Here is a 12,235-nt window from a genome sequence, read left to right on the forward strand (position 1 = left end):
AGCCAAAGCGTTTGCAAGTTCTACAAATTCCATAATCCGTGGTCCACTTTCACCAAACTGCACCAGGACATAAAGGGGGCCATGGGGGTTATGTGTGCCAACTTTGGTCCAGGTCCATCACCTGTGCAGGTCACAGTGGCCTGTGAAAGTGGCAGCCAATCAGAAAGATGCCACATACACCGCCCTCCCTCTTTCAGCATACAAACACTGACTTTTATTATATGCATAGATTAATTTATTTCAGATATTTGTACCCCGCCCTTCTCTACCTCCGAAGGGGGACTCGGGGCGGCTTCCAGCCGGCAACAATTCGATGCCTCCAATGTACACATAATAAAATACATAATAAAATCCAATAATTACATGCATTTAAAACATGAAATCACATTAACTAATTAAAATCTGTTTCTGTTTCAATAACATCCACTTACCAAGAAGTTTTGCAATAATATAAAGGGATTGTCCCCACAGAAAGAACTTTCCATCGCGTCCGTGATTGCTAGGAAATCGTTTCTGACTGCCAGGGTTCTTCTTTTCCAGCTCAACAAAATCAGCTGGCACATAATAATATTTTGGCACAACAGGATAGCCTGAGAAGTGTTAAAGGTATTTTAAAAAGTGAGAAAACAAATATAATGAGCGGTTTATGTTGCATCTACACTGTACTATCAATGCAGTTCGGTACCACTTTAACTCCGATAATTCTATAGCCTTGGCAGTTAAAAATAGTGTCAAACTACATTAATTCTACTGTGTAGATGCACTCTCAATAAACATTCATTCTTACTTATAATTCCATGCAACGGTTTACAAAGAACACAAATTATTGTTTTGAACACCGGTTTATTTATACCTTGTTTCTTCACTGAACAGATGCATTATATGCTTCATTTTTTGATTGAATACAATAAACCGATTTGGCATTTTCTGACAGAAGGAGAAAATGCACTTTTAAAGAGGTACTAAAGTTATACACTACACAAAACATGTAGTAATGTTGCTAGTAGGGGAGTATATATGCTTCAGAGCAAAAGGAAAATGAACCTCAATCTTGAATTAAAAGAAGAAGAAAGCTGATTTTAAAAAGGCAATCTTTTTAGTCATTCTTGATCTATTTGTTTACCACTGAGCTAGAAAAAAACACATTAACTCCAATGGGTTTATATATGTGTGTGTTGGAGTTCAGCCTGTGATTGTGTTTCAGGATCAGGGTGCTTTGGATGTGGGGAATAATGTAAATGAGGTTCAAGATGGCAATGGTTTGGTCAATGATATTGATGCAGAGAATGGCAGAGATACCTGTTCAAAGTGTAATTTCCCATGAGAATTGCTCCCAGAGAGTTCCCAGGATTTGGGGCTTGAAAACAACTCGGCACCTGCTGAAACTAATGAGCATATAGCTAGGAGGGTGGAAATTAGTCAAAACAGACAGCCAAGCAATGCCTTCGGCGTTCTGCCAGGCTTCAACAGAAAAAGATAAGGGCCTGTTGTGGCTCAGTTTGATTCTGAGTCTGAAACTGAACCCTGTGGGTCTTGTGAGCCACCAGAGTTCCCTGATGAAGAGGATGATGGGATTCAGATTTATGGCCCTGTTTCTGTGCCTGTCTCAAACAGTGCAGCAGGAGAGACAAGTCAGTTCTCAAGGGAAAAGAATGCAGTGAGCTAGATAACGACCAGGTGGAGTTGTCTTCGCCTGCTCAGCCTTCCCACGGTGATTTGGTCCAGCTGGACCAAACTGATAAAGAGAACATTGGAGATAGTGAATTAATGAGCAGGCAAGAACGCGTAGATTGGAGGGTCAGAAGGAGTTCTCGCTTAGCTAGTAAGAAAAAAGCCAAGTCAGCCAAAGGTCATCGCAACGCCTTCATTTTAGCAAAGGGTATTTAGGTTTCTGGCTGACAAAGAGAAAGTGTCAGTTCAACATGGCTCTTTCCATGCAAACTCCTTTGGATTAAGCTTGGCTATAAGCAGCATGCATTTGGCTTCCTGAATCTGGGATTTTTGGGCCTTGTGTTTCACTGTTTTACCATGGACTTTTGTTTGATCATTGCCTAAGGATTATGCTTCATGTTTTTGCCTATGGATCTTGGGAACTGTGTTTTTGCATTCAGCCTTTGTCTTTGGAACTTTGCATTGCTTACTCTATGTGCTCACTTTGTTTTTCCTCAATAAACTACAAAATCCACAGCTCTGGTGTGGTGGTGTTTGGGAGCAAGGTGAAACCTACTCTGAGTTGCAACAGGGCCGCTCAAGGAAAGTGAAACCAGTTTCTGAATGCTTGAAAAGGCTTAAAAGTTCCAAGCATGGAAAATACAGTCAGATGAAGCATCGTTTAGAATCATGCCAAGCCCTTGTCCTCGTCTTAGAGAAGCCTTGCTTTGAAGATTCATTCTTAAAGATTTCTTGTTTCCTGGTTTGGGTTTTGTCTCTTGTGACTACCTGCTCATGCCTTGGATCAACGTTTCCTGGTTCTTTGGATTTTGTTAGAGAGTTGTGGACTTTGTTTCTGGGCATTGCTGAACTCTACCTTGGACTAATTTGTTCCTGCTTATCTTTTTACCTAAATGGATTTACATATTTCTTTAAAGTGTTTTTCTTTAGGTTGTTGTAGGTTTTTCTGGGTTATATGGCCATGTTCTAGAGGCATTTTCTCCTTCAATCAGGTACATCTAATCACCTCTCAACAAAAGATTCCCCCAGGCACTACCAAGCCATCAAATGCTAATTAAGGTGGTCAGTTGAAACATTCACACCTAGCTCCAGCAGACAAGAGTCCTTTGTCTCACCCTGGTCATTCCACAGATATATAAACCCATTTTCCTACTTCCAACAGACCTCACTACCTCTGAGGATACTTGCCATAGATGCAGCTGAAACGTCAAGGAGATAATGCCTCTAGAACATGGCCATATAACCCAGAAAAACCTACAACAACCCAGTGATTCTGGCCATGAAAGCCTTTGATAATACATTGTTTTTCTTTACTTTGTTGTTTTTACTTATCTTCAATAAAATGATTGTTTTCCTATTCAACGTGTTGTGTTTTAAAGTCAGAGGGTTATTCCTGTCTTGGAGTGCAACAATATGTTTAATAAGGCTACACATTGTGTATCTCGCAGGTGTAATAAGGCTCGCTAATCAGGCTACACATTATAAACCTCAAAAGTGCCATTAACACGGATCTCATAAGTGTCTTGTGAGAATAAGGGACAAAAAGGAGAAATTAACAATATGTCCTTGGGGAATCTCCCTGGAAATATGTTCAAGTTAAAGGCCAAGCAAGACTCAATGGAGACAGATTTCTAGCTGGATGATTTGTTTCACATCTATGAAAGGAGAGTTGGCGGGGATAGGGAGCAATTCCTATGTAAACCTAACATTTAACCTATCCACATTTCACTCACCCAATAATGAACTCAGTTTTATGATAAGCTATGTCTTACTGGAGAAATTAATTAAGTTTTATTTCCACACTTGGCCTGCAGCACTGCTTTCCTAAGTCTGTAGCCTTTTGCCAGAAAATGAGCTGCACTTACTACTGTTGTTTCCAGAAAATTAGAGGACTTCTTTCCCAACTACTTTCTAAAATTCAGGCATCTCCAGTAACATCACCGCACAGTACCTTCTGCCGATTGCTGCAGTATGGGATCCAGTAGCTCCTGATATTCTTTGACTTGTTCAGTATTGCCTCTGAAGACACCTAAAAGTAATGCAAGTAGCACTTAATGAATGATTAGACTTTCCACTCCACAGGTACTTCTTGAAAAATAATTGTATCATTGCAGGTATCTGGATCAAAACAAAATTTGCAACAAAAAAGAGACCAATCCTGAGCTCAACCTCTCAACAAACCAACCAGAACCCAATGGAGATGGCAGCAAAATGGGTCGATGGATAGGTGATGTATATATGTTAATTGCTTTGGCTAATATCCTACATTAGTAGGACATTATATAATCATTCATTAGTTAAAATATATAAAACTGAATTCCTGTATTTCATCCTGTTGCATCTCTGCTGAAATGGCAGGGAGAAGGTTTGAGGAAAAGAGACAAAAGAGAGTTCCTAAGGTCTGTAAAAGCCTTTGTCACAAGTACATTTGGCAGAGATGAGAGACAGGGCCTTCTCGGCGGTGGCCCCTTGACTACGGAACGCCCTCCCTATAGATATTAGATTGGCCACCTCCCTTTTAACATTCCGGAAAAAAGCCAAGACATGGCTTTTTGAACAAGCGTTTCCAAATGCAGAGTGACTGACACAGGGAAATGGAACGACAACAATGAGACCGGACAACGTTTTTAACAAGGAGACACTATGAATTTATATTTTATTGATATGTTTAATTTTTATTGTGTGTTATGTTTTTAATTGTATTTATGATATTGTAAGCAATGAATTTCACCCTGTTAACCGCCTTGAGTTGCCTACTGGCTGAGAAAGGAGGTATACAAATACAGCAAATAAATAAATTATGGAGTTAAGGGTAAGAAAGAACAGAGAAACCCAAGTTATTGGCACACATGTGAATTCATCCTGCGACTGTGCCTGGTTCTAAATCAATACCAAGCCTTGATGCTTGTAAGCAAGTGCAGATGACTGTTTGCTTATCTAGACAAAAGGACAAATAATGCTGTTGCTACACAGAAATACTAGAAGGAGGGAATTATTGTTAGAGGGGAGGATGGAAGAGAAGACAGAAAGAAGGGGGCCAACGTTCTCCAGTGCTCAAACAATACTCAGTGTCCAGCAAAGATCTATTCCTCGTGCACGTTCTTTTTTGTACTAAAAACACACAAGTCTATTTCTCACTTGTTATTTTGATATCCACGACTTCAGTATACCTTGGCTGAAAATAATTTCCCTGGTAGGTAGGGGGGTTTGCAATAGCAGATGGACTTCCTGTGGTTGCTCTCACGACTACACGGCTGGTCCTTGATCAGTGTGGATTTTTCTTTTAGTGACATTTGTCTGTAATTCACACTTCCCATTGTTCCATTTCCTCCTTCCCAGCTCATCATTTGTCTCTCTGATCACACTGAACACATTTCCAATGTTCTGTTTCCTTTATGATTAAGGCTGAAAATAAATCCTTTCATGCCAGATACAATTTTAGCTGAAGTTATTCCCACGAATGTTTATTTCGCTGCGTTTTAGGTTCTTTCTCTTCAACTACACGTTATTATAGACAATAACAATGAATCAGGCCAAATAGTCCATCTTCCCCAGCATTCTGTTTCCAAGGAAGATACTCAAGCTGCCTCTGGACATCAATCTGTTGGCAGGAACGTAATATCTCCCCTGATGTTTGTCAGCAATATCCTGCATTCAGGGACATACCTATGTGCATTGGAAGTTCCATAGCAACACAAAAAAACCTGACAGCCACTAACAAACTTTGGGAAAGATTGCCTTCCTACTACTGAAGAAAAGGAACCTTCACAGTAAGTACCATTGTTCTGTTTCCTCCAGTATAAGAAGGTGGATTACTGCAGTTGTTCAAATGTTGGACTGCAGTTCCTATCAGACCTAGGCAGGATGGCTAAAGCTTCAGTCGAAACATATTGGGAGGCCTATAGATGCCTATCTATACCAGGACCTACAGAAACTGTCAGTGTATGATTATATGTATGATGTATGTTTAAATGCAATTTTATGTGTAGGATTGTGATTGTAACAGAATTGTATTGCCAGGATGTAGTTTGACACAGAAGGGTTAAAAACAGCTAAGTAACAAGCTGTGAGAATGTGACCCTGAGTTCTTGCTGTGTGAAAGATTAGGGAGTGCCAGAGATAAACTCCCTTCCAGCTGCAGTTTGCATTTGTTCCTATCTCTTTTGTTTTGTGTTCTTCACGTTTTGTCCGCTGATGGTGTATGTTGTATATTTTGAGCTGCTTTAGTAAAGCTGAAACCTGCTTTTACCGGGAGACTCCAGAGTCTGCGATACTCTGCTGCACGCCAACAGAAACAGTCGACTTTGAATACTTAAAACTTCCTCTAACTACAACTACAAAGATACAACCTGCCAACAATGGATTTCCAGAAGCAAACTTGTAAATTTCATGATGTCTGATGAAAGATGAAGGTGAGGCCCACATAGTCACCCTACAGATCTCTGTACTCAATACTGCTAATGCAGCAGCAGTATGGATGAAATATGTCTGGATCCCTTAAGGAAGTGATAGGGACCTATGAACATATTCTGATTTGATGCACAGTCTCAATCAATGAGACAAACAGGAAACCTTCTAATCTTTAGTAGGCAAAAAGATAATCCAACTTTTGGACATCCCCAGTTCTCTCAAAGCAGAACTTGAGGGATCTACACACATGCAATCTGTGCAATTCTTTCTCTTGGGACCTATATATTTTATTATGATATTGTTATTTTTAGCTTGCTATGTTTATGGGATATTGTTGTTTATGTATTATGTTTTTTTATTTTTGTTTTGGTCTTGTATTATTATTTATTTTCTGTAAACCTCCTCAAGTCCTGTTTAGAGAGAGGGTGGGATGTATTTTTATTTATTTATTTATTTATTTACTATGCTTCTATATCGCCATTCTCAGCCCAAGGGCGACTCGTGGTGGTTTACAAAATGGCACAATTTGATGTCCAAAACAGTACAAAGATAATTTAAACATTAAAAATATTTAACACAGATAAAAAAATTCATTACAATTAATATCAGTAAACACAGATGTAAATGCTGCTGCTGCTGCTGCTGATGATGATGATAGCTGTTCTACTGTAAAAAAAAAAGACTGAACGATACAGTCCTACAGTTGTTAGAAGATGAATCAGATCTCCTCAAAGCCTTTTTCACCGTGGGAAGAGGAGATCTGATCTCAATCTACTTTTCAAATCTTTACAGAAATATCCCTGTTTCTTGATTATCTGAACAATGTATCACAAAATTGGGGAAGGATCCTAATGAGAAAGTCCAGGAGACTATGGATCAAAAGAGGGATCAAGCCAAAGTGGATTACTGCAGTTCAAATGTTGGACTACAGTTCCTATCAGACCTAGGCAGTATAGCTAAAGCTTCAGTCGAAATATATTGGGAGGTCAATAAATGCCCATTTTTGGGTAAAATATAAAAAGAAGAGGAATGGAGTGAAAATAAAAAGGAATGCCTCCACCTTCGTAACCCTTCAACAGATGAGAGTACTGGTATGCAGCAGATACTGGCCTGTTCAGTAGACTCTCCTCTACAGTTCCATTTTGGCAGGAAGCCTTAGCATTGAACAGTTGTGTTGTTAAAGTGCGAAGTTTGGAACCCTGCGCAAAGTGGAATCCATGACATGCGAGTGTGGAGAAGAGACCACCTGCAGACCACCTGCTGCAATGCAACCTGAGCCCTGCCACATGCACAATGGAGGACCTTCTTGTGGTAACACCAGAGGCACTCCAAGTGGCCAGATACTGGTCAAAGGACATTTAATCAACTACCATGCTTGCAAACTTTGTGTTTTGTCTGTTTGTTTGTTTGCTTTGTTAAAAAATGTAATACAAATGTTGTGGTTGCTCCTGACACGATAAATAAATAAATAAATTGAATTCTTGACAGCAGAAGATGTCACCCCAAAGGAGATTCATCAGAGAATGCAAGCTGTTTATGGTGATTGTGTTGATGTGAGTCCTGTGTGTCTTTGGGCAAGTAAGTTTAAAGATATCGAGGTGGGAACATCTGACTTGAATGACAAAGAGTTGGACGTCCTGTGACAACAACCACTGAGTTTCACAAGCAAAAGGTTGACAGATTGAGTCAGGATGATCATGGTATCACTCAGAGAGAAATTTCAAGCATAATCAGCATTTCACAAGAATGTGTGGGTCACATTGTTGCTTTGTTTGGCTATCGGAAGATCTGTGCACGATGGGTTGTGGAAACAGAGTGTTCACTTCTTCTGTGATGGCTTCAGAAAACTTGTTTATCGTTGGCAGATATGTATCCAATTGTCTGGTGATTGTGTGGAAAAGTGAACAGTGGTAATTGAAGAGCACATTCTAAGGATTATTTCTGCATTTGATTTATTAAAATATTCCCATCCAAACCCAAGTAACGAAGGTGGAAGCATTACTTTTCATTCAACCCTCGTAGGAGTGAAAATGGTATTCCTCCATCACTTCAATCATGCTGGTACATGCCTAGCAGTGCTCTAGGCACCTGAAGCAAATCTAGGTGTACTTTTGACTATGTACAGCTGGGCACTAAACTCTCAGATGCCAAGTTCACGACAGAATATCTGCTTATTCTACAAGTTCTGAAGTCTATGCATTTTACGTGGTGGCAGAATTATCTTCGAAAACCTTGCCATAAGCAGTTTTATCTTCTGGGTTGCTAAAAACGTTTTATTGGTGCATTCCAAGACACATCTACTGACAGAATAAGAACACAAAGTCACACTTACCATCAATCATCATGAAAATGAAAAATAGAGGAAATTCACACTCAATTCCATCGAAGAGCTAAGATGTAAAAAAGAGAGTGAGAGAAAACATTTGAATGGCTGGCACCAGTTTTATTTATGGAAATACATTCAAATAACATATTAGATTTTCAAATAAACACAAAAATAACATTTTCTTTTAAGAGCAGCAACTTGTTGGGGAAAAGCAGGGAGCTGTTCATTTTGTTACATAAAACTCTGCAATACTTTCAAGACAGTTTTGTGTCATGGCGCCATTTTATGCACAAGATGGATCACGCAATTTTTCATTTCTGCAAAGAATTTTTCATTTAAATGAGAAAAGATGGAAATAAAAAGTGTTTGAGGGGGGAAATGGGAACTTCATTCACACAACCTTTAATAGCAAGCATTAATAGTCGGCAACTCATTGAAATTTGATTATTAATACACTCCGGTCTGTAGTCAGCTGTGAAATTAAACAAAATGATAAATAATGTGGCCATTTGTTAGGAGAAACAAGCTGTACATTGAGTTTGAAATGTAAGCACATTTTCTGCTAAACAAATCAATCAGGAGAAAAGTGCTGATGCAATGCTCGTTGGTGCTGCACATCCAAACTACTCAAACAAGTAATGTCTCCTTTGCTAAAATGGATTGCAAGGAAATGCCAAAACTAATGGTTCATACGATTTGCTGGTTTCCTTCCATCTTACCACCTTTTTTAAAATGAAGCCACGAGGGCTTCATCCAGTCTTGGAAGACCCTGAAGGAACATTAGAAGAATGGATCAAAGATCTGGGCTGGTCAAGGTGGCCCACAGATAAGAATAAATCACTCAAAAGCCCACCATTTTGCATATAAAATTGGTCAAATTTATTACTACTTGGATGCTATTGTTGGTACAGATTAAGGTATTGGAGCATGTGGTAGTCTCTCAGCAACTGGGGCTCCCAAATGAGACATATTATCTAGATCAGCATTTCTCCATCTGGGGGTCGGGACCCCTGGGGGGACTCGCAAGGGGGGTGTCAGAGGGATCACCAAAGACCTTCAGAAATCACAGTATTTTCCCTTGGTCATGGCAGTTCTGTGTGGGAAGTTTGGCCCAATTCTGTCATTGGTGGTGTTCAGAATGCTCTTTGATTGTAGGTTAACTATAAATTCCAGCAACTACAACTCTCAAATGTCAAGGTCTATTTTCCCCAAACTCCTCCAGTGTTCACATTGAGGTATATTGAGTATTCATGCCAAGTTAAGTCCAGATCTACCATTGTTTGAGTCCACAGTGCTCTCTGGATGTAGGTGAACTACAACACCAAAACTCAAGGTCAATGCCCACCAAACCTTTCCAGTATTTTGTGTTGGTCATGGGAGTTCTGTGTGCCAAGTTTGGTTCAATTCAATCATTGGTGGAGTTCAGAATGATCTTTGATTTTAAGTGAAATATAAATTCAAGCAACTACAACTCTCAAATGTCAAGGTCTATTTTCCCCAAACTCCACCAGTGTTCACGTTGGGGCATATTGAGTATTTGTGCCAAATTTGGTCCTGATCCATCATTGTTTGAGTCCACAGCGCTCTCTGGATGTAGGTGAACTACAAATTCAAAACTCAAGGTCAATGCCCACCAAACCTTTCCAGAATTTTGTGTTGGTCATGGAAGTTCTGTGTGCCAAGATTGGTTCAATTGAATCGTTGGTGGAGTTCAGAATGCTCTTTGATTGTAAGTGAACTATAAATCCGTGCCAAGTTAGGTCCAGATCTATCATTGTTTGAGCCCACAATGCTCTCTGGATGTAGGTGAACTACAACACCAAAACTCAAGGTCGATGCCCACCAGACCTTTCCAGTATTTTCTGTTGATCATGGGAGCTTTGTATGCCAAGTTTGGTTCAATTCCATCATTGGAAGAGTTCAGAATGCTCTTTGATTGTAAGTGAACTATAAATCCATGCCAAATTTGGTCCTGATCCATCATTGTTTGAGTCCACAGTGCTCTCTGGATGTAGGTCAACTACAACTCCAAAACTCAAGATCAATGCCCACCAAATCCTTCCAGTATTTCCTGTTGGTCATGGGAGTTCTGTGTGCCAAGTTTGGTTCAATTCCATCATTGGCGGAGTTCAGAATGCTCTTTGATTGCAAGTGGATTATAAATCCCAACAACTACAACTGCCAAATGACAAAATCACTCCCCCCACCAATCCCACCAGTATTCAAATTTGGGCATATTGGGTATTTGTGCCAAATTTGTTTCAGTGAATGAAGATACATCCTACATCTTAGCTATTTACATTACAATTCATAACAGTAGGAAAATTACAGTTATGAAGTAGCAATGAAAATAATATTATAATTGGGGGTCACCACAACACGAGGAACTGTGTTAAGGGGTCGGGGCATTAGGAAGGTTGAGAACTACTGGATTAAGGTATTGGCACATGTGGTGGTCTCTCACCACATGTGCCAATACCTTGGATGAGACATATTATCTAGATTCGTTAGTCTAGCTTCTGTCTTTGTTACGAGAATGAGATGGCTTAGGCAGCTTTGATGGATAAACTATGTGAGTTACTGGACAAGGAGAGCAGGTCCTGTTGATTCTGATAGACCTCTCAGTGGCTTTCGGTGCCATCAACCACAATTTCCCCAAGACCAATTTGCTGTGATGGGGCTTAGAGGTACAATTTTACAGGGATCCTGGTTCTTCCTAGATCGAAGGTTGTGTCTTCTAAATATGTCTATAGTTCACAATTTTAATCCAGTAGTATACATATGGACAACACACCATAGTCAAGAGATCCAAAACGAGGCATGGTATTCCCATACTCCTTCTCTTGATACCAGCAAGCTACTTCTTACTGAGTCAGTCTACTAACTGGTCTTCTGTGACTACCAATGGATGTTCTGTGACTAACAGTGGCCATCTACAGACTCAAAGGCCTGAACCTGCTATCCTGCTACCTTGCTATCTGAAAATGCTTAACTACAGATGCAACTGTCTCCCTTTGAATGAAAAAAACACACTTTTGGTGCATTAGGAGTCCTGATAGTGCAGTGGGTTAAACCGCAGAGCTGCTGAACTTGGTGACCGAAAGGTCGCTGATTCAAATCCGGGGAGCGGGATGAGTTCCCACTGTTAGCCTCAGCTTCTGCCAACCTAGCAGTTTGAAAACATGCAAATGTGAGTAGATCAATAGGTACCACTCCGGCAGGAAGGTAACGATGCTCCATGCAGTCATACTGGCCAAATGACCTTGGAGGTGTCTATGGACAATGCCGGCTCTTCGGCTTAGAAATGGAGATGAGCACCAACCCCCTGAGTTGGACATGACTGGACTTAATGTCAGGGGGAAACCTTTACCTTGGTGCACTAAGGTCTTCACTCTAAACTTGATCTAATACCATCTTCAAAACCTGCTTTCAAATCCACCCAGGTAAGTACTGCAAGCTTAAGAAGAGATAAACCCAGTCTTGGGAGGGCGGTGAATCAGCAATGTGAGGAGTTCAGAAGAGGGAGATCTTCCTCTCAGTCTTTTTGGATGAGCCACAGCACTATTACCCTTATCAGACTCTTACAAGAAATACTATCAATGGACTGTCTAATAGAATTCAAATTATTGCCAGCCTGCATGGGAAAACTGGTGCCAATGCACCGAATGCAGTTTCAGTACCTTTCTTCTTTTACTTTTTTCCCCCTTACACATTAGAAAATCTAGATAATGGGACAATCAACAAAATAATCTGATCAAGAATAAATTAACATCTGAAATTTTGGTTAAACCAGGCTTACAAAATGGTACTTCCATTGTCTATTAAAAT

General features: G+C 40.0%; 1 protein-coding gene across 6 annotated transcripts in view; it reads right to left on the reverse strand.

Moving 5' to 3' along the window:
* The window catches only part of PHKB (phosphorylase kinase regulatory subunit beta), a 237,155-nt gene that overhangs the window by 108,777 nt on the left and 116,143 nt on the right, over window positions 1–12,235 (reverse strand). For all 6 annotated transcript variants that reach the window (XM_067471122.1, XM_067471123.1, XM_060788360.2 and 3 more), the window contains 3 exons: window positions 8,414–8,471; window positions 3,623–3,700; window positions 432–590 (listed from right to left, as the gene is read on the reverse strand). In XM_067471122.1, coding sequence (XP_067327223.1) covers window positions 432–590; window positions 3,623–3,700; window positions 8,414–8,471 — 295 coding nt within the window. The remainder of the gene's footprint in view (window positions 1–431; window positions 591–3,622; window positions 3,701–8,413; window positions 8,472–12,235) is intronic.

The sequence above is a fragment of the Anolis sagrei genome, chromosome 8 (assembly GCF_037176765.1).
Source record: "Anolis sagrei isolate rAnoSag1 chromosome 8, rAnoSag1.mat, whole genome shotgun sequence".
Taxonomy (NCBI): Eukaryota; Metazoa; Chordata; class Lepidosauria; order Squamata; family Dactyloidae; genus Anolis; species Anolis sagrei.